The 26,963-nt window shown below is 42.3% G+C and overlaps 1 protein-coding gene across 1 annotated transcript in view; it reads left to right on the top strand.

Moving 5' to 3' along the window:
- The window catches only part of DNAH6 (dynein axonemal heavy chain 6), a 291,954-nt gene that overhangs the window by 197,427 nt on the left and 67,564 nt on the right, over positions 1 to 26,963 (top strand). Inside the window, exons 53-61 of the mRNA XM_067703886.1 lie at positions 114 to 237; positions 748 to 944; positions 2,524 to 2,727; positions 4,036 to 4,161; positions 8,662 to 8,826; positions 11,217 to 11,284; positions 11,889 to 12,069; positions 14,938 to 15,117; positions 26,172 to 26,405. Of these exons, the coding sequence (XP_067559987.1) occupies positions 114 to 237; positions 748 to 944; positions 2,524 to 2,727; positions 4,036 to 4,161; positions 8,662 to 8,826; positions 11,217 to 11,284; positions 11,889 to 12,069; positions 14,938 to 15,117; positions 26,172 to 26,405 (1,479 nt within the window). The remainder of the gene's footprint in view (positions 1 to 113; positions 238 to 747; positions 945 to 2,523; positions 2,728 to 4,035; positions 4,162 to 8,661; positions 8,827 to 11,216; positions 11,285 to 11,888; positions 12,070 to 14,937; positions 15,118 to 26,171; positions 26,406 to 26,963) is intronic.

Genomic DNA, 26,963 nt, shown 5'->3' with positions numbered 1-26,963 from the left:
AAACTCTTTTAAGAGAAAGAAAACATAAATCCTATTTTTTTAAAATGAACTATTATAAATGGGCAAATTTGAGCTTCTTTGGGGGCCTGTTCTTATTTACTTGATTTTATTAGGCTGAACTTGATATTACAATGGCTACTCTGAGAGAAAAGCAAGCATTACTAAAAAACGTGGAAGATCAAATACAGGCCTTACAACGTGAATACGACAAAAGCGTGAATGAGAAAGAAAGTCTGGGTAAGTAACTCATAAAATTTATGCTGGTCAGGAAATGCCTGATTTTCAAAAGGAAGAAGCGTTTTCCGGCAGTCAGGTCTCAACCTCCATCCAGTATGTAGGGCATATTTGCGTTAGATGGATGGCCTTAACCTTCTAGTATAACATTAGTATATTGTATATATTCAACTCCTATATCTGAATAAGGCTTTGGGGGGGAATGTTACATTATAACACAGAGCAGCACATGAATTTGATCCAGAAAATAAATACCACATGGGCAGAAAGAGAGCGCTATCTTCAGCCAGAGTAAAGGAGTATCAAAAAGGAACTCTCAGCATGGAAGAGGCAAACTTGGACTTGGCTCTGAAATGGGTACTAGTGCTGAATTGGTGTGAGGTTTCCCAGAGATGTATTGACGTCATTAGCTAAGTCATGCTCATTCTGCTATCAGCAGAAGCAGATGAACAAACTTCTTATACTGTAGGCAAATATTGAATAACATAACCCGGTTTTCTTTAAATTTTCTAGCAAAGACGATGGCCCTGACCAAAGCACGTCTGGTACGTGCTGGAAAGCTGACAGCCGCATTAGGAGACGAGCAAATCCGTTGGGAAGAAAGCATCGAGAAATTCAACGAGGAGATATCGAACATCATCGGGAATGTGTTCATAGCAGCAGCTTGCGTGGCCTATCATGGGGCCTTCACAGCCCAGTACAGGCAATCGGTGGGTAAACGTGCTTTCTGTGAGGAGGGGTGAGAAGCAGCTGAAACTGAGGGAGGCGGGGTGTGTGTGTGTCATTTTTCCAAGTGTAGAGGGAGGTTCTCCATGAACCTTAGGTATTCATTCCACTGCCCCCAAGTCAGTGATGGTTACCCCTAGGCTTTCCTTAACACAATCCCCCTTTTCCTCTCCCGCCTTAGAAAGTTACTCATCGCTTGCTTACACAGGAACCTGAGGAAGAAAAAGAGACAGGGAGTCTTCCCGACTTAGGATCGAACGAGGATGAAGTGTTCTGAATTGGTGAGGGCCTGCTACAAAGGGCTCAACGATGGGAAAGAGCAGGAAACTGAATTATTTGGAGATATCTGCAAACCACTTTTATGAAATGCCTTCCTAAAAATGTTTATCCCTGTCCTTGAGTAATAAAACCTGGTTGGTATAGGACTCATACAGATTCTATAGGAGCTCAGGGATCATCTGATGCCAAGCGGGCAGTGGGGCCAGGGGTGCTCTTGGGGGACAGACAGTTCCCTAGTGTGCATGACTGTGCCACTCATTGAAGGAGGTGACATGCTAACACCCCTCTGCTCGATTTACTAATTGCCAGTAGCCCCCTTGGTCATTGTGATAACTCCCAACTTCTCCACGTGCTGCCAGACTCTCCCACCTACACCCGTGGGTGAAGGCTACTGTGACAACCCCTTTCTTTTCTACACGAGAAAACTGAGGTCCAGACAGGGCGTGGGACATGCCCAAAGCCACAGCTGGTTAACGGCGTAGTTCTAGCCCCCAGATCTCTTATTAGTCCACTTCTTGTGTCCTGTGCTCTGATGCCAGGATGCCTGTGGAGTCTGGTAGTGATCTCGGGTGGCCTCGGCCTGCAGCGGCTTGAAGCAGGGTTTCCGTTCCTGGCCAGCGATTGAGGTCGGGTCGTGGTGGTGAGAGCACTGAATCCTTGCCCCTAGACCAGTGGCCAGTGACAAGGCCCTGACACTATGGCTTTGCAGAAAAAGAATTCCCACAAAGACAGAAAGTAGTGAAACAAGTAATTTACTAGGAGGAAAAAAGAGTACAGTACATGTGGATAGACACACGGGCAGGCTCAGGGAGAGTCGCACCCTCATGGCAGTTTGAATCACTTTTATGGGGCATTTCTTCCGGGTTTCCTTTGGCCAATCATTTTGAGTTGCCTGGTTCAAAATATGTATTGGTATAGCTCAGGATTTCCCATGTGTGCGTCCACATCTCTTAGCCAAGATGAATTCTACCGAAGAGGCCTATGGGTAAGTGAGCATTAGTTGACCTCACTCCCCTTTTGACCTCCAAGGAGCCTTTCTGTGCATGTGTAGTCGGGGAGGTCTCCTGACTTCAAGAATGAGGAATATGTATCTTCTATCTGGGCAGGGCCCAGCCTCCTCTCTCAACTGTCCTGTCATTCCCATCTGAGAGTATCGGTCCACAGGAACAAACTCAAACCATTTGCCCCCGGGACCCATCTATCTCCTGCCTAAGTAGGACTTGTTGTGTGTATCTTCATTTACTGAGTATTCCTGACTCTATACAAGCTTTTCTCCTTCTACAGCTTATAGAGTGTTGGATCCAGGACTGTCAGTCTCTAGAGATCCCAATCAATCCTGCCTTCAGTCTCATTAACACTCTTGGCGATCCCTACGAAATACGGCAGTGGAACACAGATGGGCTGCCCCGTGACCTGATATCAACGGAAAATGGCATTCTGGTCACTCAAGGGAGACGGTGGCCTTTGATGATTGATCCCCAAGATCAGGTGTGTAACCAGCGCTTCAGATAAAGAGCAGCCTATTAACTCTGCTTAATATTGCACTATTACAAATTCTAAAAGTGGACTTTAACGTACTTGTAAGAATCTTGGACATTAGACCTAGAAGGGAGTTGAGCTGTCTTCTAGTCCACGTCCCTCATTTTGTGGAGGTAGAAAGTAAAAAGAGAGGAGTCCAAGTGCTCTAAACACTTGATTTTTTAAAAATATTTTTATTGAAGTGTAGTTGATTTACAGTGCTGTGTTAATTTCTGCTGTACAGCAAAGTGATTCAGTTATCCATATATGTGTGTGTGTGTGTGTGTGTGTGTGTATACACACATATATATACATTCTTTTTCATATTCATTTCCATTATGGTTTATCACAGGATATTGAATATAATTCCTTGTGCTATACAGTAGGACCTTGTTGCTTATCCATTCTATATATAATAGTTTGCATCTGCTAATCCCAAACTCCCAGTCCTTCCTTCCCCCACCTCTCCTCCCCCTTGGCAACCACAAGTCTGTTTCTGTTTCATAGATAAGTTCATTTGTGTCATATTTTATATTCCACATATAAGTGATATCATATAGTATTTGTCTTTCTCTTTCTGACTTACTTCACTTAGTATGATAATCTCTAGGTCCATACATGTTGCTTCAAATGACATTATTTTGTTCTTTTTTGTGGCTGAGTAATATTCCATCATATATATGTACCACATCTTCTTTATCCATTCATCTGTTGATGGACATTTAGGTTGTTTCCATTCCTTGGCTATTGTGAGAAGTGCTGCCATGAACGTAGGGGTCTGCACACTTGATATTGATTGGGTTTGTTTAGGGGGTTGACTATTTGTTTTCTGTGGGAGGAGAAATTCATTCCTGTCCTTGTTCTTTGTTCCTAAGAGGTCTAAGGAGTGAGAATGAAGTCAAGGTGTGATGAATTTTAGGGCAATCCTGCCTGGAATATACAGAATCCCATTATCTGAACTTAAGTCCATGGATCAATTGTTCTAAATGGGGTTTAGAAAAAGGAATCCATTTGAAAGCAAGGGAGACAAGCTTGAACACCTTAAGTGTGAGCTTTTTTCCTAGATGGGTCTTTTCTTCATTTGCCCCAAATTTGAACAAAAGCAAGAATCCCAAATGTTAGATTTAAAAGGTATTTTTATTTGCAGTGGGAGTGGTATATTTTTTTTCTTATCTTTCAAACTTGTTTCTAGATTGAACAAAATTTCTAAAGTTTAAAAACTTCCACTTTTTTTACAAACTCGAAAGTAAACATCCTGCTTTGTGCTTTCTCATACAGGCAAACCGTTGGATAAGAAACAAAGAAAGCAAAAATGATTTAAAGGTCATTAAACTCACGGATAGTAATTTCTTACGCACACTGGAAAATTCAATCCGACTTGGTTTACCCGTCTTACTGGAAGAGGTTTGCTTTTTACTTTTCTTTTCTTAGTTTCCAACCTTCAGATCGCATCTGGAATCCTATACAGGCCATGTCTGCCTCACACTAAAGACCCCAGTCAGTGCACTTTTCTAGCTGGTCAAACCAATTGCTTTTCTCCTTAAACAATACACTCTCGCATGGGGAGCAGTCTGTGATTGATCGAATATTTGGAAGATATGCCTTTGGTGTTAAGTGGGATGGGCTCTGTTTTCTAACACTGCTGATTCTCAGGCCTCGTGTGGCTCTTGATCGTTAGCGGCCCCGAAAACTCAAAGCAGCAGTGTCATCAGGGAGTATCTCCTCGCACCAGTGATGTGAAGCCAGTAAAACACCCCAAAGGGCATAAACATTATTTTCCACTTAGACGTAAAGTCAGAATTAGATTAAGGGGTATGATATAAACTTTTATTTTAAAAAAATTGATGTTTGTTGAGTCTACATGCTTTATTTCCTCAGAGTCACTCCAAGAGTGATGTTTTTGAAACTGTTCATTCATTCAACACACATGGTTTGAGAATTAATGGCAAACAGTACAGATGCGGTTCTTGCCCTTAATAGTTTACGATCTAGTTGGGGACAGAGATAATAACCAGAGAAAAGAGAGAGGAAATGAGACAGAAAGGGAGGAAGAGAACTTGCAGTAGGGGCTTTGAAGGGACAAGCCCAGTGCTGACATAGCCTATAAAGGGGTGCGGGGAGCTAAAGTAGATGCATGGCTACAGGTGGTAACATTTAAGCTGTGACCTACGTGATGAGCTCGCCATGGGAGGAGCTCAGAGAGATGGGCTTTCCAGGCAAAGGGGACAGCATTTACACTGGCCTTGGGCACAAAAGAAACTGGGTAATAATTATGGTTTATTTCCCTAATTTCCCATTGTATTTTATGAGAAGGATGAGTAATTGAACACTGTGAGCTGAGCCTCAGTGTAACCGTGTCTAGAAGGATCTCTGCTGCAACAGAATGGTGAGAAGCCCAGAAAAGACTGCAGACCTGGGGCAGCTTAGCTGCAGCCCTGGCATGGTGCCTAGAATAATCAGTAATATTAGCAACAGCTACCACTCACTGAGTGCTCACTGCATGCCAGACTCTGTTGTTGGTATTTAATGTATATTAACTCTTTAATTCACACTGCAACCTTACAAGGTGTGATGAGGAAACTGAGGCACAGTATACCATCTGAGCAGCCTTGACCATCTAGAAAATCCACAGCAAGTTACCATGCTCCCAGCTCAAGCTACAAAAAAAGCACAGGAAGCTTCCATGTGTGGCTTGTGGCCTTGACCAAAATGGGCAAAGTTCTGTAATGGGTCCCAGGCCCCCATTCAAACCCTGAAGTTACAGGAGAGAGTGAGGTCTCCAAAAATCCTTGGCCCAGTTATGTTAGCCCCAAACTAGTTTCTTTCTTTTTTTTTTTTTAATGTGGACCATTTATTTATTTGGCTGCATCGGGTCTTATCTGCAGCACACAAGATCTTCATTGTGGTGCTCAGGCTTTTCTCTAGTTGTGGCGCACGGGCTCTAGAGCATGCAGGCTTAGTTGCCCCACAGTATGTGGGGTCTTAGTTCCCTGGCCAGGGCTCGAACCCGCATCCCCTGCATTGGAAGGCGGATTCTAAGCAGCTGTGCCACCAGGGAAGTCCCCTAACTGGATTCTTAAACCCCAGTTTACGTCGTGACACAGGAGGTCCTGAGGGAATTTCTTTTCTCATGGCAATGGACAAAAGACTTTCTGTGACGTTCTACCCCTGGAGAGCAGAGCCTCTTAGCTGTAGCTGCGTGCTCTTGGGCGTGGGGAGTAGGGCCCTGGTTAGAGCGGGGCCAGGAAGAGGACACTCTGACTGAAAGAGGACTGAAAGAGGACACTTCCCTGCTTTCTGTGACTTGGTGTCATTCGGATTGTACACCTAGCTGCTTTCTACATTTGTGGGGTGGTATTTTCAGACTTTGTCTCCACCCATTCATGGGTGTGAAATCGAGTTAATCGACCTCAATCAGCATTTTTTAATGAAATAGAATAGACTTTTGCTTGTTTGTTTTTAATTCACCTGTATTGGTAACAACTTGTAAAGCAGAATGTGACTTAAGCACTACATTTCATACAGGTCTTTTGTCTCCTTAGGTAGGTTTATTTCTAGATATTTTATTCTTTTTGTTGCAATGGCAAATGGGAGTATTTTCTTAATTTCACTTTCAGATTTTTCATCATTAGTGTATAGGAATGCAAGAGATTTCTGTGCGTTAATTTTGTGTCCTGCTACTCTACCAGATTCATTGATTAGCTCTAGTAGTTTTCTGGTAGCATCCTTAGGATTCTCTATGTATAGTGTCATGTCATCTGCAAACCGTGACAGCTTTACTTCTTCTTTTCTGATTTGGATTCCTTTTATTTCTTTTTCTTCTCTGATTTCTGTGGCTAAAACTTCCAAAACTATGTTGAATAAGAGTGCTGAGAGTGGGCAACCTTGTCTTGTTCCTGATCTTAGTGGAAATGGTTTCAGTTTTTCACCATTGAGAACGATGTTGGCTGTGGGTTTGTCATATATGACCTTTATTATGTTGAGGTAAGTTCCCTCTATGCCTACTTTCTGCAGGGTTTTAATCATAAATGGGTGTTGAATTCTCTGCATCTATTGAGATGATCGTATGGTTTTTCTCCTTCAATTTGTTAATATGGTGTATCACGTTGATTGATTTGCATATATTGAAGAACCCTTGGATTCCTGGGATAAACCCCACTTGATCATGGTGTATGATCCTTTTAATGTGCTGTTGGATTCTGTTTGCTAGTATTTTGTTGAGGATTTTTGCATCTATGTTCATCAGTGATATTGGCCTGTAGTTTTCTTTCTTTGTGACATCTTTGTCTGGTTTTGGTATCAGGGTGATGGTGGCCTCATAGAATGAGTTTGGGAGTGTACCTCCTTCTGCTATATTTTGGAAGAGTTACTGGGCATATACCCTGAGAAAACCATAATTCAAAAAGAATCATGTACCACAATGTTCATTGCAGCTCTATTTACAATAGCCAGGACATGGAAGCAACCTAAGTGCCCATCAACAGATGAATGGATAAAGATGTGGCACATATATACATTGGAATATTACTCAGCCATAAAAAGAAACAAAACTGAGTTATTTGTAATGAGGTGGATGGACCTAGAGTCTGTCATACGGAGTGAAGGAAGTCAGAAAGAGAAAAACAAATACCATATGCTAACACATATACATGGAATCTAAAAAAAAAAAAATGGTCATGAAGAACCTAGGGGCAAGAGGGGAATAAAGACGCAGACCTACTAGAGAATGGACTTGAGGATATGGGGAGGGGGAAGGGTAAGCTGGGACAAAGTGAGAGAGTGGCATGGGCTTATATACACTACCAAATGAAACTAGAAAAGAAAAACTAGCTCTGTTTTAGTGCCTAAAGTATCACAGTATCTCACTTAGTAGAAAGAAATCTTATCTTCCCCTTAAGTAGTTGTCATGCCATACAGATTTTTAAATGTTAACAAAAATAAAGAAATACTTGAAAACATATTATCAGAGGAAATGGAGACAGAGTGTTGAACACGTAGCCACGTAATCCTCAGGTAGAGCTTAGTCTACTTCTTCCACATGGGATGTGTCGTAGAATAGACTTTAAAAAGCACAAAATTGTATCGTGGATAGTAAGGAAAAACCTTATCTCATAGACTTTTGTTTTAAGAATTTGCATGCTTGGGTACCATATCACAATATGAAATGGATTTGTGAATTATTGATTACATCAAATTTTGACAGGGCCCCCCTCACATACATGCTGTACAAAGATGTTCGTCATGGGGTCTGTTGGCAATGTGTGCATGCCCAGGTTCTTACCAAAAATCAGATTTGCTTTGGGGGGAAAAAAATTGCTGTCATGTAGAATAGAGATCCACAAACTTCTATAAAGAGCCAGATATTTTAGGTTTTTCAGGTCACATACAGTCTCTGTACAAATATTCTCTGAACAAATATTCTTCTTTGTCTTGTTTAGTTTGGGGGCTTTGTTTGACAACCCTTTGAAAAGGTAAAAAACATTCTTAGCTCAAGAGCTATACAAAAACAGGCCCCAGAGGACCAGATAGGCCTGCAAGCTGGAGACTGCAGCTCCTGACTTAGAAAAACCATGAAGGTGAACAGAGCTTCCTTTGTCTGGGGTCTGTTCAAGGACCACCCTGTGGGCTCTTCTTTCTTAGCTGCTTTCTCTTGGGGCCGAATCGTGTGTAAGTTTAGTCCAAATAAATATATGTCCTTCCTATGCTCTTATCTCTTTAGAGTATCAATGAAACAATCCCTGGAAAATGTACACTGTTAGAGGTAGTGAGAGGAGTTTAAGAAATATCCATAAGATCACAGAAAAATTGCCCGTTCAGAGTAAAGTCTAAGGCCCAAGAAATTTGGAAAAGTTGCTGCCATCCATTTAATGACTTGTTTTTTATATTTTTGTTTTAATGTTTAAGCTTAGAGAGATCCTGGATCCAGCTCTGGAACCCGTCCTTTTGAAACAGACTTTCATCAGTGGTGGACGAGTGCTCATTCGCCTTGGAGACTCGGACATTGATTACGATAAAAACTTCAGGTTCTATATGACGACCAAATTGCCAAACCCTCACTACCTGCCTGAGGTACGAGCTGCCGGCCTGAGAGGGTTTTAATGGTGTGATGGGTCTCCCACCTCTGTCCCCTCTGCCACACCCCTCCTCCCACCATCCTCCACTCGCTTCTCTTCTGAGTCCTGACCCTGATTCCAGTCACCCTTCGGCTCACCTTCTGGTTGGAACTCAAACCCCTCCCCGCTTGGCCCCCAGGCCCCGCCCTGTCTCACTCCCCTGTGCTCCTTTTCGGCTCATGCCTTGTTCTCCCAGGTCGCCAGCCGCTCCTCGGGACACGGGACACCACTCCCTTCTAATCATTCTTCTCTCTCCTCAGAACAAGGCCATTTGTCCCCTCTTATTTCCCCTCTGAGAAATGAATCAGAGCCTAAGAGAGCCTCTGGGGGAGGGGGTACCTGTCAGTGTCTAAGTGTGCAGGTGCCCAGCAGACAGCCTGCTTAAGAATTCTGGTGACCACCAACATTGGAGAATCATGATTCTAACGTCCAGTGTCTGTACTTAGAGTTCTGGGGAAGGGGCATCTTGTCCCTTCCCCTTCCTCATGCTCTCAGACTATTTGAAGGGAGCTGTGTGAAGCCCACATCCATACACAGGTGTCTGAACCACAGTAAGATCCAGAAGAAGCCCTACTCTTGTGCTGCAGAGCCCAAGGCAGTTGTAACAGAAATGAAGACAGCTGGGACCCCTTTCTCCCTTCCCGCAGGGGGCACAGAGGGGCAGCTCTACCCCAGCAAAGCCCGCTGCAGACTCTGGTCCAGGCACAGCCACTCACTCTGCGGGGTCTTCCCTGCCCCGCGGGCCTCCCGTTCTCTAATGGGGCCCAAGCAGTGAGGAAAGGGACTTCAATCAGAACTTCAGTCCTCCATCCTCCACTAAAAATCATCTTGGGATACAGCATTCCAAAGAGTGTCATTTCATTTTAGTTACTGAATTCCTCATAGCTGTCTGTCTTCCCTAGATGTGTTCTGGTTGAATGAAATTGACACATTTCTTGCATAAAATGAGGGAAATGCTACTGATATTAAAAGCCTAGGTCAGGGTTTTCCTTGTCGACCTCAAGCAGTTTAATTACACAGCTGCTGCCAGAGCTCATATCCCAAGTTCCCTTTTAGAGTTGAGAAAAGTGACCCGTGTGCTGACTCACAGCCTTTGATTTCTCACTTTATTTAACTTTTGAGAGGGAACATCACACACCTCCCCAATCCCAGCTCTGTGACTGCAGGTAAATTATTCCATTTCTTGGATCCTCGAGTCAATCAACTATAAAGTGGAGACAAAGGCCACTTCAAGGATTTGTTTATGAAGATTAAATAAGAATAATGTGTGTAGATAAAAAACAAGGTCCTACTGTATAGCACAGGGAACTATATTCAATATCCTGTGATAAACCATAATGGTAAAGAATATTTTAAAAGTATGTATATGTATAACTGAATCACTTTGCTGTACAGCAGAAACTAACACAACATTGTAAATCAACTATACCTCAATAAAATAAAATAAAAATTTTAAAGAATAATGTGTATACGGACTTCCCTGGCGGTCCAGTGGTTAAGAATCTGCCTTCCAATGCAGGGGATGCAGGTTCGATCCCTGGTTGGGGAACTAAGATCCCACATGCCGTGGGAAAAACTAAGCCTACACCACAACTACCGAGCCTGCGCGCTCTGGAGTCCACGCGCCACAACGAAAGATTCCGCATGCTGCGACAAATGTCCCACATGCCACAACTAAGACCCAACACAGCCAAATAAATAAATAATTTAAGAAAAGAATAATGTGTATAAAATATATGACATTCAAACACTTATTATATTTGTGATTTTTGCTGTTGACTTATTCAATAACATCAGAATATTATAGTAACATTTTTTCATAAAAATAGTATGATGAGACAAAGTATGTAAAGCTCTATGTATTATTAATAAGATCATCTTTTTAACAAAGACAAACTAAGTGAAAGTCGCTATAACTAAGTGATTTTTATTAGCATATTTAGTCCTCACAAATACCCTATGCATTTTTTCTATTTTTCCAATTTTTAAGGATCAGGACCTGAAGCTCAGAATGGACTGGCTTGTCCCACATCCTACATACACTGAAGGGTACAGCTAGCATTTGATCCCTGCTTCTTTCTAACCCTTCACTGGCGCACCTTTCCTTAAAACATCATTCTCTAATGGTGGCATTTGAGAAACAAGATTATCACTCATGGCAGCAGGGAAAATCACATTATAATTTTGTAAGACTAGGATTTTATTGCTTGCTGTGGGGGGGGCGGGCAGTGAGTTCACCATTAGACCCAGGATACATCCAGCTGGGTAATAATGAGCCCTATTCTAATAAAGAAAGCAGTTCCTACTTTATTCGTCTGAACTGATTACTCTATGCTTCTCTTCTAGGTGTGCATCAAAGTTACCATCATCAATTTCACTGTAACCAAATCAGGTCTGGAGGATCAGTTGTTAAGGTAAAAGAAAGGGGGTGGGGGGGGGCAAAGGTTTCCTAATATTTCGTTTAGAAATTTTGACTAAGAAAAAGATTAGCTCGCAAATAGAGGATGGGAGCAAATGATGAAAGAACAAGTGAGGGGAGACGTAAGTTCGCATGTTTAAATGGGAGAGGCTAGAGGTAAAGCACCTTTTTTAGGTGTGACCAAGAATCACTTCATGGAGGTGATGGAATTTCAGAGTCTCCCATGTCAGGTTGGAAAGGACGTTCCAGGCACCATTTCAGCTTGGCACAAGCAACCGTTAGAAACAGAAATTGAATGACTAGAAGACATCAAGCACTGAGCAGGTTTTCCTAAGAGAAGATGAGAAGAAGCCATGGGAGCTGTGGGGTGCAGTTCTCTGAAATACAAGATAAATAATCAGAGCTTATACATAGTGCTTTGAATAGCCACTGGGACACCCAGCAAAAGAGGGCCTTGTGCATGAGGATGTGGCTGGTAGCATTAGTATTCAGCTAAGTAGTATTCAGGATAAGAACAATGAGAAATAGGAAAAGAAAAATAGAAGAAACTTCAGGGCCCTGACAAAGACCTAATTAAGGTCTCATCACTTTGGCATCAGTGATGTCGTGCGGCTTGAGAAGCCTGAGTTGGAAGAACAAAGGATTGAGCTCATTGTGAGGATCAATGCTGACAAAACCCAGCTGAAAGCTATCGAAGAGAAAATCCTGAAAATGCTCTTCACATCTGAGGGAAATATTCTGGACAATGAAGAACTTATTGACACACTCCAGGACTCAAAGGCAAGTAAAATATTTTTATTATTTATAGAAAGTGTGTTAATTTGGGCTTCCCTGATGGCGCAGTGGTTGAGAATCTGCCTGCCAACGCAGGGGACACTGGTTCGAGCCCAGGTCTGGGAAGATCCCACGTGCCACGGAGCAGCTAAGCCCGTGCGCCACAACTACTGAGCCTGCGCTCTAGAGCCTGCGAGCCACAACTACTGAAGCTTACGTGCCTAGAGACCATGCTCTGTAATGAGAAGCCACTGCAATGAGAAGCCTGTCCACCACAACAAAGAGTAGCCCCTGCTCACCGCAGCTAGAGTATAATTGCTTTACAATGTTGTGTTAGTTCCTGTTGTATAACAAAGTAAATCAGCTATACGTATACATATGTCCCCATATCCCCTCCCTCTTGCATCTCCCTCCCACCCTCCCTATCCCACCCCTCTAGGTGGTCACAAAGCATGGAGGTGATCTCCCTGTGCTAACCTGCAGAGTCTTTTAAAGCAAGAGCGGTAGCCACCCCTGAGCTGCCGGGGCAGACACAATAACGTGCCTGGCTAGCAGGCCCCTCACCAACCGAAGGAAAGGTAGATAAAATGTAACAACTGCTCTTCTTGTCTGCATTTTTCAAACAAAGCATGTCACATAAAGAATTGGGACAACATATAAGTTGAAAGGAACGACACAATTACATACACATATTAATGTCACCCCACTTCAGGAAGCTTCCCTGGGTTTTCCCAGCTGGAATGAATGGCTTCCTTCTTGGAACACCTGACACCTTATCTGCACCTCTAATACAGCACTTGTCACTCTTTACCTTATGTCATAGCTATCCAATTACATGTCTTTTCTCTTCTGTTAAGTTGTTAAGTTCCATGCAGCAAGAATCTATTTTACAAATTGTATGAGTTCTTGGCTTTCCCCTTTGCCAGCTCAGAAACTCATTTTCCTGGGTCTGCTAAGTTGTTACCACCCTTCTGTCTGCTATTTCCTCTTCCGTTCCTCCCATTTTTGTGGATTTGCAGTGTTTTTTAAAAATCCCTTCACTATAACTCTGTCATGGTTTCAGTAGGGAGTAAAGGTACATGTATTGTGACTGCCATCTTTATCTGTCAACTAGTTTCTGTTTGCAAGGATTTACCTTGAAGAGGTCCTTTCTGTAGAGTAGAGACAGGACTGATTGCTCCTGGGTTGCATTTCCTGCCACTTCCTGCCTATAGTTCATACTCCCCTAAATTCCCAGAGCCCTCATTTAAAACTAGGTCTATCTTCCCTCACCACTGTGGAAGCCTTAAGTCTCTAGGACATAATGTCTATAAGTAGTTACTAAACTCAACTGAGGTGTATAGTCTTCTAATATTCTCTGGCCAAAAGAAGAAAATGGTTCACTTTGCTTTCTCTTTAGCCCTGGGTTCTGCATTATCAGGGCCTGTGCTCACCAGGGAATAAAGCATTGTTTGTGGGTAGATCTCCATAATTCAACTGCTCCCATGTCAATCTCCCTTTTTCTACTCAGATGTAAAGACTTTAGTTGAGTCCAGTATTGAGACTGGTGTTTCTCACTCAATTCTACCCTTTCTTGCCTCCTCAGGTTCCTAAGGGGTCAACATGGGGAGAATGTGAACCTCTGATTCCGGGGCACAGCTTCTGCACCAAGTCCCTCCCCACCCCCATTAGTGGGCTGGGGAGGACAGTCTAGATAGACTTAGCCACTAGCCACGTGCGGCCGTTGAGCCCTTGAAATGTGGCTAGTCTGAACTGAGATGTGTTGTTAGTGTAAAGTACACACCAGATGTCCAAGACTTAATCTCCCAAAATGTAAAAGTATCTCAATAAATTTTTATGTTGATTATATATTGATATATATCAAGATAGATTAGATTATATTGGGTTAAATATATTGTAAAAATTCATTTTACTTGTTTCTTTTTACTTTAAGTTAGAAAAGTTAGAATTGTATTTGTGGCTCACATTATATTTCCAGTGGGCAGTGTGGCTCTAGACAGGAACCCGATGATCCCCTTCAATAGTGCAAAAACTGACCAGCGAGCCCATAGTGATTGTTCACAGTCCGTGCCCTAGACCCTGTGACTTCCTTGAGACAGAGGATCTCCCAACCTAGGGATGTCCACACCCGAAGAAGATGAGGGGGAGGGGGAGAGCAAGGACAGACAGCCATAGGGAAAGACAGAGAGACTGAGGGAGACAGAGAAAGGTATCTTAGAAAGCCTGAAGGCCAGGATCCCCAGAACCACAAACCCAAAAGACAGAAAACCAAAAGAACAGCAACACACCTTGTAAACATCTCCAAATTACTTACATTTTACAACCCTTCACAAACGACAGCTTCTACCCTTGAGTTTCCCTGTCTACACCTGAGATGCCAGGAAAAGAGAGAGAACATTAGACTTGCTTGTTATTCAAGAGTGGGATGTGGTACCACTTCCTTCCAGCCTCTCTCCACCTGCCTCTTGTGGGCAGTTTCATGGGTGTCCCTTCTCCCTTCATACCTCCTTTTATTACGGGAGCCCAGAATCATTTGAGGACAAGGAAACTGGGGAGCAACTGGGTGTTAGAGTTTCCATGTCAGAAGTTATCCAGGCTCCAGGCTCAGAGAAGTTCTGCTCCACTTCTTCCTGGGCTCCTTGTGTTGCCTATTTCCATTTGCCCATCCCTAACTCTGCCTGGAAAGGAGGTCAGCTCGGCCAGAAGAATGTCATTGAGTCCTGAGACTCAGTCATCTGTCTGGGGGTCCCCTTATTATAATCACAAATTCCTCATCTCCTTCTTTCCTTCCTAGACCTAACTGGATATGTTCCAAAAATCCCACCATTTTTTGGAAACAGATCCTGAAGAACTTGTTTTCTTGTGTTTATTCAGATCACTTCCGGTGCCATTAAAATCAGGCTGAAGGAAGCAGAGTCCACTGAACAGATGATAAACACTGCTCGTGAGAAGTATCGTCCAGTGGCCACTCAAGGCTCTACTATGTACTTTGTTATCGCGAGCCTCTCGGAAATAGATCCCATGTATCAGTACTCACTAAAATATTTTAAACAGGTAAGTGTGTTGTTACTGTTGTTAGTGAAGTTTATCACTGGCTTCTCTTTAAACCCTGTTGAGTTACCTCCTGCCTCAGGCAAATCATGAGTTTAGTTATTGGATAAAATCCTCCAAGAGTTTGAGTTCAGACTATGGTTTAAGCACAGCCCTTAAAGACTCAGGTGGCCGGTATGCACAGAACAATCCACAGAGGATGAAAAGAAAGCTTCTTTGCAAATTTCATTTTTTCTCTTGGCTTCTCAACTAACAGCTTGCTTGTTTTCCTTCTTACCTGCTTTTCTTTTCTTTAAAGAGTCCCAACTCCATTCTATTTCTCTATACTTTCTCTCCAGTAATACAGCTTCCTTTCCACTGTTAGAGTTTTCTGTGTTGCATCCCAAGTCTCAGATAGCTCTGACCTTATGCAGATTGATTTCTGTATCTTTGTTTTTCCAGAACTTGTTATAAAACTCGCTCTCCTCCCAACCCCTGGGTTTTATTTACAGGGGTTTTACTTGCCTTGCCCCCTTTCCTGTGTTCCTTTCCTACTTTCACCATGTAACTGGGAGAATTCCTTTGTTTATTTATGGTTTCTCCACTTGGTCTCCTATTCACAGTTTAATTTTCTCTGATGTCCCATGAGTAGGATATTTTCAACTCTCATCCTCTTTTTAAATTTTTTTTCCATATCCCTTTTTTTTTAACATCTTTATTGAAGTATAATTGCTTTACGATGGTGTGTTAGTTTCTGCTTTATATCAAAGTGAATTAGCTACACATATACATATATCCCCATATCTCCTCCCTCTTGTGTCTCCCTCCCACCCTCCCTATCCAATCCCTCTAGGTGGACGCAAAGCACCGAGCTGATCTCCCTGTGCTATGTGTCTGCTTCCCACTAGCTATCTATTTTAAATTTGGTAGTGTATATATGTCCATGCGACCCTCTGACTTCATCCCAGCTTACACTTGCCCCTCCCCATGTTCTCAAGTCCACTCTCTACGTCTGTGTCTTTATTCCTGTCCTGCCCCTAGGTGCCTCAGAATCTTTTTATTTTATTTTACTTTTAGATTCTATATATATGGTATTTGTTTTTCTCTTTCTGACTTACTTCACTCTGTATGACACTCTAGGTCCATCTACCACACTATAAATAACTCAATTTCGCTTCTTTTTATGGCTGAGTAATATTCCATTGTATATATGTGCCACATCTTCTTTATCCATTCATCTGTAGATGGACACTTAGGTTACTCCCATGTACTGGCTATTGTAAATAGAGCAGCAGTGAACATTGTGGTACATGACTCTTTGAATTATGGTTTTCTCAAGGTATATGCCCAGTAGTGGTCGTATGGTAGTTCTATTTTTAGTTTTTTAAGGAACCTCCGTACTGTTCTCCATAGTGACTGTATCAATTTACATTCCCACCAACAGTGCAAGAGGGTTCCCTTTTCTCCACACCCTCTCCAGCATTTATTGTTTCTAGATTTTTTGATGATGGCTATTCTGACCGGTGTGAGGTGACACCTCACTGTAGTTTTGATTTGCATTTCTCTAATGATTAATGATGTTGAGCATTCTTTCATTTGTTTGTTGGCAACCTGTATATCTTCTTTGGAGGAATGTCTGTTTAGGTCTTCTGCACATTTTTGGATTGGGTTGTTTGTTTTTTTTGATATTGAGCTGCATGAGCTGCTTGTAAATTTTGGAGCTAAATCCTTTGTCTGTTGATTCATTTGCAAACATTTTCGCCCATTCTGAGGGTTGTCTGATGTCTTGTTTATGGTTTCCTTTCCTGTGCAAAAGCTTTTAAGTTTCATAAGGTCCCATTTGTTTATTTTTGTTTTTATTTCCATTTCTCTAGGAGATGGGTCAAAAAGGATCTTCCTGTGGTTTATGTCATAGAGTGTTCTTCCTATGTTTTCCTGTAAGAGTTTTACAGTGTCTGACCTTACATTTAGGTCCTTAATCCATTTTGAGTTTATTTTTGTGTATGGTGTTATGGAATGTCTAATTTCATTCTTTTACATGTAGCTATCCAGTTTTCCCAGCACCACGTATTGAAGAGGCTGTCTTTTCTCCAATGTATATTCTTGCCTCCTTTATCAAAAATAAGGTGATATGTGTGTGGGTTTATCTCTGGGCTTTCTATCCTGTTCCATTGATCCATATTTCTGTTTTTGTGCCAGTACCATACTGTCTTGATTACTGTAACTTTGTAGTATAGTCTGAAGTCCAGGAGCCTGATTCCTCCAGCTCCATTTTTCTTTCTCAAGATTGCTTTGGCTATTTGGGGTCTTTTGTGTTTCCATACAAATTGTGAAATTTTTTGTTCTAGTTCTGTGAAAAATGCCAGTGGTAATTTGATAGGGATTGCATTGAATCTGTACATTGCTTTTGGTAGTATAGTCATTTTCACAATGTTGATTCTTACAATCCAAGAACATGGTATATCTCTCCATCTTTGGTATCATCTTGAATTTCTTTCCTCAGTGTCTTACAGTTTTCTGCATACAGGTCTTTTGTCTCCTTAGGTAGGTTTATTCGTAGGTATTTTATTCTTTTTGTTGCAATGGTAAATGGGAGTATTTCCTTAATTTCTCTTCAGATTTTTCATCATTAGTGTATAGGAATGCAAGAGATTTCTGTGCATTAATTTTGTATCCTGCTACTTTACCAAATGCATTGATTAGCTCTAGTAGTTTTCTGGTCGCATCTTTAGGATTCTCTATGTATAGTATCATGTCAACTGCAAACAGTGACAGCTTTACTTCTTCTTTTCTGGTTTGGATTCCTTTTATTTCTTTTTCTTCTCTGATTTCCATGGCTAAAACTTCCAAAACTATGTTGAATCATAGTGGTGAGAGTGTACACCCTTGTCTTGTTCCTGATCTTAGAGGAAATCATTTCAGTTTTTCACATGGAGAATGATGTTGTCTGTGGGTTTGTCACATATGGCCTTTATTATGTTGACGTAAGTTCCCTCTATGCCTACTTTCTGCAGGGTTTTAATAATAAATTGGTGTTGAATTTTGTTGAAAGCTTCTTCTGCATCTATTGAGATGATCATATGGTTTTTCTCCTTCAATTTGTTAATATGGTGTATCACACTGATTGATTTGCATATATTGAAGAATCCTTGCATTCCTGGGATAAACCCCACTCGATCAAGGTGTATGACCCTTTTAGTGTGCTGTTGGATTCTGTTTGCTAGTATTTTGTTGAGGACTTTTACGTCTATGTTCATCAGTGATATTGGCCTGTAGTTTTCTTTCTTTGTGACATCTTCGTCTGGGTTTAGTATCAGGGTGATGGTGGCCTTGTAGAATGAGTTTGGGAGTGTTCCTTCCTCTGCTATATTTTGAAAGAGTTTGAGAAGGATAGGTGTTACCTTTTCTCTAAATATTTGATAGAATTCGCCTGTGAAGCCATCTGGTCCTGGGCTTTTGCTTGTTGGAAGATTTTTTACCACAATCTCAATTTCAGTGCTTGTGATTGGTTTGTTTATATTTTCTATTTCTTCCTGGTTCAGTCTTGGAAGGTTGTGCTTTTCTAAGAATTTGTCCATTTCTTCCAGGATGTCCATTTTATGGCATATAGTTGCTTGTAGTAATCTCTCATGATCCTTGGTATTTCTGCAGTGTCAGTTGTTACTTCTCCTTTTTCATTTCTAATTCTGTTGTTTTGAGTCTTCTCCCTTTTTTTCTTGATGATTCTGGTTAATGGTTTATCAAGTTTGCTTATGTTTTCAAAGAACCAGCTTTTAATTTTATTGATCTTTGCTATTGTTTCCTTCATTTCTTTTTCATTTATTTCTGATCTGATCTTTATGGTTTCTTTGCTTCTGCTAACTTTGGGAGATTTTTTGTTCCTCTTTCTCTAATTGCTTTGGGTGTAAGGTTAGGTTGTTTATTTGAGATGTTTCTTGTTTCTTGAACTAGGCTTGTATTGCTACAGACTTCCCTCTTAGAACTGCTCTTGCTGCATCCCATAGGTTTTAGGTCGTTGTGTTTTCATTGTCATTTGTTTTTAGGTATTTTTTGATTTCCTCTTTAATTTCTTCAGTGATCTCTTGGTTATTAAGTAGTGTATTGTTTAGCTTCCATGTGTTTGTATTCTTTACAGATTTTTTCCTGTAATTGATATCTAGTCTCATAGCATTATGGTCAAACAAGGTACTCGATACGCTTTCAATTTTCTTAAATTTACCAAGGCTTGCTTTGTGACCCAAGATATGATCTATCCTGGAGAATGTTCCATGAGCACTTGAGAAGAAAGTGTATTCTGTTGTTTTTGGATGGAATGTCCTATAAATATCAATTAAGTCCATCTTGTTCAATGTATCATTTAAAGCTTGTGTTTCCTTATTTATTTTCATTTTGGATGATCTGTCCATTGGTGGAAGTGGTGTGTTAAAGTCCCCTGCTATGATTGTGTTACTGTCGATTTACCCTTTTATGGCTGTTAACATTTGGCCTATGTATTGAGGTGCTCCTATGTTGGGTGCATAAATATTTACAATTGTTATGTATTCTTCTTGGATCAATCCCTTGATCATTATGTAGTGTTCTTCTCTGTCTCTTGTAATAGTCTTTATTTTAAAGTCTATTTTTCCTGATATGAGAAGTGCTACTCCAGCTCTCTTTTGAGTTCCCTTTGCATGGAATATCTTTTTCCATTCCCTCACTTTCAGTCTGTATGTGTCCCGAGATCTGAAGTGGGCCTCTTGTAGACAGCATATATACAGGTCTTGTTTTTGTATCCATTTAGCCAGTCTATGTCTTTTGGTGGGAGCATTTAATCCATTTACATTTAAGGTAATTATCGATATGTATGTTCCTACTACTATTTTCTTAATTGTTCTGGGTTTGTTATTGTAGGTCTTTTCCTTCTCTTGTGTTTCCTGCCTAGAGAAGTTTCTTTAGCATTTGTTGTAAAACTGGTTTGGTGGTGCTGAATTGTCTTACCTTTTGCTTGTCTGTAAAGGTTTTAATTTCTCCATCAGATCTAAATGAGATCCTTGCTGGGTAGAGTAATCTTGGTTGTAGGTTTTTCCCTTTCATCATTTTAAATATGTCCTGCCACTCCCTTCTGACTTGCAGACTTTCTGCTGAAAGATCAGCTGTTAATAACCTTGTATGTTATTTGTTTTTCCCTTGCTGCTTTTAATATTTTTCCTTCGTATTTAATTTTTGATAGTTTGATTAATATGTGTCTTGGCATGTTTCTCCTTGGATTTATCCTGTATGGAACTCTCTGTGCTTTGTGGACTTGATTGACTATTTCTTTTCCCATATTAGGGAAGTTTTCAACTATAATCTCTTCAAATATTTTCTCAGTCCCTTTCTTTTTCTCTTCTTCTTCTGAGACCCCTATAATTCGAATGTTTCTATGTTTAATGTTGCCCCAAAGGTCTCTAAGACTGTCCTCAATTCTTTTCATTCTTTTTTCTTTATTCTGCTCTGTGCTAGTTATTTCCACTATTTTATCTTCCAGGTCATTTATCTGTTCTTCTGCCTTAGTTATTCTGCTATTGATTCCTTCTAGAGGATTTTTCATTTAACCTATTGTGTTGTTCATCATTGTTTGTTTGCTCTTTAGTTCTTCTAGGTCCTTGTTAAACATTTCTTGTATTTTCTCCATTCTATTTCCAAGATTTTGGATCATCTTTACTATCATTACTCTGAATTCTTTTTTAGGTAGACTGCCTCTTTCCTCTTCATTTGTTTGGTCTGGTGGGTTTTTACCTTGCTCCTTCATCTGCTGTGTGTTTCTCTAAATTCTGATTTTGCTTAACTTACTGTGTTTGGGGGGGGCGTCTCCTTTTTGCAGGCAGCATGTTCGTAGTTCCCATTGTTTATGGTGTCTGCCACCAGTGGCTAATGTTGGTTCAGTGGGTTGTGTAGGCTTCCTGGTGGAGGGTATTGGTGCCTGTGTTCTGGTGGATGAGGCTCAATCTTGTTTTTTCTGCTAATGGATGGGGTTGTGTTCCTGTCTTGCTAGTTGTTTGGCATAGGGTTTCCTGCACTGTAGCTTGCTGGTCGTTGAGTGGAGCTGGGTCTCAGCCTTGAGATGGTGATCTCTGGGAGAGCTTTCACCATTTGATATTATGTGGAACCGGGAGGTCTCTGGAGCACCAAGACCCTGTCAGCCACACGGCTCAGAAGAAATGGGAGACAAAAAGAAAGAAAGAAAAAATAAAATAAAATAAAGTTATTAAAATTAAAAATAAAATTTTTAAAAATTATTAAAAATTAAAAAAGTAAAAAGAAAAAGAATGAAAGAAGAGAGCAACCAAACCAAAAAACGAATCCACCAGTGATAACAAGCACTAAAAACTATACTAAAAAACAAAACGGACAGACAGAACCCTAGGACAAATGGTAAAAGCAAAGCTAAACAGGCAAAATCACACAAAGAAGCATATACATACACACTCACAAAAAGAGAAAAAGGAAATATATATATATATATATATATATATAAATAGAAGAGAGCAACCAAATCAGTAAACAAACCTACCAATGATAATAAACTCTAAATACTAAACTAAAATAAACATAAAACCAGAAAGAAATTGTTGCAGAAAGAAAACCCCAAGTCTACAGTTGCTCCCAAATTCCACCACCTCAATTTGGGATGATTCATTGTCTATTCAGGTATTCCAGAGATGCAGGGTACATCAAGTTGATTGTGGAGATTTAATCCGTGGCTCCTGAGGCTGCTGGGAGAGATTTCCCTTTCTCTTCTTTGTTCTCACAGCTCCTGGGGTTCAGCTTTGGATTTGGCCCTGCCTCTGCGTGTAGGTCGCCTGAGGGCATCTGTTCCCTGCCCAGACAGGACGGGGTTAAAGGAGTAGCTGATTAGGGGGCTCTGGCTCACTCAGGCTGGGGGGAGGGAGGGGTATGGGATGCGAGGCGAGCCTGTGGCGGCAGCAGCTGGCATGACGTTACAACAGCCTGAGGCATGCCATGTGTTCGCCTGGGGGAGTTGTCCCTGCATCATGGGACCCTGGCAGTGACGGCCTGCACAGGCTCCCGGGAGGGTAGGTGTGGATAGTGACCTGTGCTTGCACACAGGCTTCTTGGTGGCTGTAGCAGCAGCCTTAGTGTTTCATGCCCGTCTCTGGGGTCCACACTGATAGCCGCAGCTTGCGCCCGTCTCTGGAGCTCATTTAGGCAGTGCTCCAAATCCCCTCTCCTTGCACACCCAGAAACAATGGTCTTTTGCCTCTTAGGCAGGTCCGGACTTTTTCCCGGACTCCCTCCTGGCTAGCTGTGGTGCACAAGCTCCCTGCAGGCAGTGTTCACGCAGCCAATCCCAGTCCTCTCCCTGGGATCTGAACTCTGAAGCCAGAGCCTCCCAGCCCCCACCCATCCCAGTGAGCAGACAAGCCTCTCAGGCTGGTGAGTGCTGGTTGGCACTGATCCTCTGTGCAGGAATATTCTCCGCTTTTCCCTCTGCACCCCTGTTGCTGTGCTCTCCTCCGTGACTCCGAATCTTCACCCCTGCATACTCCCCGTCTCCGCCAATGAAGGGTCTTCCTAGTGTGTGGAAACTTTTCCTCCTTCACAGCTCCCTCCCCGAGGTGCAGGTCCCATCCCTATTCTTTTGTCTCTATTTTTTCTTTTTTCTTTTGTCCTACCCAGGTACATGGGGAGTTTCTCATCTTTTGGGAAGTCTGAGGTCTTCTGCCAGCGTTCAGTAGGTGTTCTGTAGGAGATGTTCCACATGTAGATGTATTTCTGATGTATTTGTGGGGAGGAAGGTGATCTCCACGTCTTACTCCTCCGCCATCTTGAAGATCTCCCCGCTCTCATCCTCTTTTAGGCAGCATTCTAGTATCTTCCAAAAGCAAATTCAATGTCACAAAACTTTGGCAAGCAATGTCAGTTTACCCGAAGATTTCCAGGGGAGACAGAGAGTTTGCATCACTCATCACACAGCAAAATGTATCAAGCATCCACAGGGGTCCCCTCTGTTCACCTCCGGAGTTTCTCTCAGCCCATCCCCCACACGGCCTCTCTGGCTGTTTCCCATCTAGCAGCTCCCATTCCCCTCTTGTCTGTATTGTTCCCTTTTCTGTGCAGAGCAGTTTAGCTCACTCTGGCTTCTTTAATCATTATGTGCTCACACCCATAATACAATTCAAAGGCGTCGCCATACACACCACTCACAGTAGAAAACAGTAATAATTGTAAATAGATCCTCTTTCCCTGCCACACATCTTTACTTCCTGCTACATGCCCTTATACCTCTAGCCAGGGCTGGCTCTCACTCCGGAGGCCAGGCCAGCCCAGGCCTCATGTTTTTAAAACAGTCCTCTGTACTCTGGGAATCCAAAATGGATTTTCACAGACATTGCCCATCAAACACAGTTCAGGTTCCAAAGCCACATCCAACCTGTCCCTGTTCTGTCTCTAGAGCCACATTTCCCACTAGTCCTCTGCCAGCAGCCAAATGGATCCATTCACATTCCCTGGACTCCCCAGATGCTTCTGTGTTTATGACCCTCTCTGTTTAGAATGCCCTCCCTCCCAGATTAAGTGCCACCTTCTCATTAAGTGAAGCCTGTGGATAAGGCTGCAGTCTTCTGGGGCTGGATGTCCAAAATGGTCACTTACGTGGCTGGGATATCAACTCCTACAGTCACCTCTCCATGTGGTTTGGGTGCTCACAACAGGGCTGCCCCAAGAGGGCAGCTCCCAAAAGCAAATGTTCTAAGAAGCCAAGGTAGAAGCTACAAGGCCTCTTCTGACCTAGCTTTGGATGTCAGGCAGCACCACTTGTGCTATAGTCTCTTGGTCAATGGAGTCACTAAAGCTAGCCCAGATTCGAGAGGAGGGGATTTAGGCTCCACTTCTCCATGGAAGGAGTAGCAAACAATTTGCAGCAGTCTTTCTCCAACACCTGTGAATGCCTCATGTGGAACTTCCACCACTCTGCTTGGGGTGGTGGGCTCTTCTCTCCTGCTGAAGTCTGACCTCCCAGAAGGCAGGAAGGAAGTCTCACCCAACCCTGCTTCCCCCCGTGGCGCTTAGCACCATATGACACATCATGAGTGTCTCATGAGTGAAGAGGCTGTTTGCATCCCTCCATTAAAAATGGCTGTTGAAATATTCAAACAATTTTTATATACTAGACCAAGCTTGGTTTTTCCTCTAGATGTCTTGTTTGGTGGTCAGGGGGCTGGCAGCAATAGGAGCTGCAGGAGAGAACGGAAATGAAGAATTGAGAGAAATGAGAGGCATGTTGTGTAGGCACACCTGGGCTCTCTTCCAACAAGAAGTGCATCTGCTGTGGCAGCCTTTAGAAGCCATTTCTACTCGGGTCACAGCTCAGTTCCTCAAGGCAGGGGTTGCCGTTCTCACGCCTCTTCCTTTAGTTGGTGGGTATTAAAACAAGCAAGGTAAAGATTAGTAAATCCTTTAATTCTATCTAAATGACTTTGATAACACTTTTCTCATCCTGGGTGTTTTGGAATTCATGCTTTTCAAGGTTTTAAAAATCTCCTTCAAGAATTAAAAATGAAGATGCCCTGAAAATATCTTGAGCCAACAGAAAAAGGGTTATAGGATGAATCATCAAAACACTGGAGTTTTGCTATTTGGAAGGGAAACTAGAAACCCAAAACACAATTGTAGGTGACAGCCCTGACCAGGACATCCTCTACCAAACCCATCCATAATTCCATTTCACACTGAAGTTATTTAGAGTGTGTCAAGATTCGCCATGTTTTATTTTGGCACCGAACTTACGAGGTCTTCACTGGACTTTAAACTCTCTGCCTCTTGTCAGGTTCTTAAAGAAAACTCTTTGCTTCTAAGTGTATTAAAGTAACAACTCCATTATTCTTTGTTGACCAAACTTTCCAGAGAATTAACAAGGCTTTCCCAGTTCTCTAGAATAAGTGAATGCTTCCTCCAAGCCCTTTTAATTTTAGGGAATGGAGGCCTATCTTTGGGTGAGGAGACAGACAGTCAGATCCTTTCCCCTTGTGCTCCACCCTGTTAGCAGAATGAGTTGGGGGTGGTACAAGGAGGCCTGCACAAGGACAGTGCAGCATTTTTAGGGGCTTGTGAAGCACGGTTCTTGACCTTGATCTGCCTTGGCCCTCAGTTGGTCTCCAGTGTCCAATCTGCTTCAATCTGTCTGATCTCGCCATGAGCAATGCATCTCGATCCCTCTCAAGGTGACCAATGAATTGGGCAGCCCTTCCTCACCTGGCACCTTTGCCCCTTGTGCTGTGGATCCTCAAGGCCGAAGCCATAAGGATGGTCCTCTCATCCCTCATGAGACCCCAGTCTCTGCTGCAAGATCCCCTTGGCCATGACTTGCAGGCAAGCCCCTGAGTTCAGGCTCTGCTCAGATTTGTCACACAGCTCAAGACCCTTGGGAATTTCTGAATCTCCCCTCCCCCTGCCCTTGTGCTACTTGGAAGTGGCAGGAAATGGGTGGGGCTGCCTCTGTCCCTCTCACCTGAGCCTTCCATGCCACCATCTCTGCTGCCTTCCTGATATCCTTGTAATGTGAGTCAACTTTTGGGGAGGAGGCCTGTTCCCAAAATTTCCAGGTGGGAAGCAGGGTGGAAGTCTTCTTTAAAGCTGGTTCCTCTTAAATTTCAAAGAAAATTCTTACACGTTCTTCCCACACCCTAAGAATTATCTTAGGAAAATGCCAAGAAGAGGGCATGACCTTACCTAGTCCTTACACCTCTCATCCAAAGTGATTATCAAATGTGAGTTGAGGATATGAGAAACTCGTTTTGCCAGCTCACCTTTATTTTGCATTTTCTGTCCAAAGTCAATATTATGCCTTTTCAATAGTCAAGAATTTGGCACTGGTCCATTTCTGGAAAATGGGGAGAGAAAGAGGAGTGCACAAAATAAGTATTACATATAAACGTGTCAATTTGGGATGAATTCTGGACTTTTTCATGGTACAGTATTCACCACCTGTGCTGCTATTTACTCACTGAGTTTGGGGCAGTCAGGGTGAGGAGCAGGGATATTTTTTCCTCCATGAAATTGAATTAACTCAGAGACACTGATAGAGTTCTCTTTCACAGTTGTTCAATACAACAATCGAAACCTCTGTGAGGACAGATGATCTACAGCAGCGCATGGAAATTCTACTAGAACAGACTCTCCTAACGGCTTATGTCAATGTCTCGAGAGGACTTTTTGAACAACATAAACTCGTCTACAGCTTTATGCTCTGTGTTGAGATTATGCGTCAGCAAGGAAGCTTAACTGATGCTGAATGGAATTTCTTTCTCCGAGGTTCTGCAGGATTGGAAAAGGTATCTGTGTCAAGATTAGATTGTGAATGTTATTAGATAGAGCCCACAAGCACCTACCAATGCTCCACGGTGACTCTGGTGGCTGAAGGTTATACATTCAGCTGTGTGGCCCGCTAGGGGTCAGGGACCCAGACTATAATTTAGTTCTGTCTTTAGTCACTATATAATGTTGGTAACATTTGACCTCTTTGTGCAGCGATGTCCTCACCTGTAGAAAAGAGATGTTGGGAGTAACCAGTGAACTAGTAGATGGGGACATGTTTTGAAAAGTTGACCATCTTACAAATGGGAAGAGTTGAAATCCAATAAAAGTTGTAATTCACAGATCTGGCCACACTGTTTGTGAAACAATGACCCCCTCTTGCCTGGACCCATCTTTCATTATAAAGCACGGGAAGGACTAGAACTTGATTGTTGACTTCTGTCATACCATAATATTTGCCTAAATTGCCCCAGCCCCTCAAATTGGCCTAACTCACCCATGTACCACAGACCTGGTGGCCCACAGAACTGAGGCACAGTCCCCCAACTCTTGCCTGCAAGTCCATCCAGTCCAGC

Source organism: Pseudorca crassidens, chromosome 14 (genome assembly GCF_039906515.1).
Source record: "Pseudorca crassidens isolate mPseCra1 chromosome 14, mPseCra1.hap1, whole genome shotgun sequence".
Classification (NCBI taxonomy): Eukaryota; Metazoa; Chordata; class Mammalia; order Artiodactyla; family Delphinidae; genus Pseudorca; species Pseudorca crassidens.
Note: the sequence above shows the minus strand (reverse complement) of the source record. Positions and strands in the feature narration are given on the sequence as shown.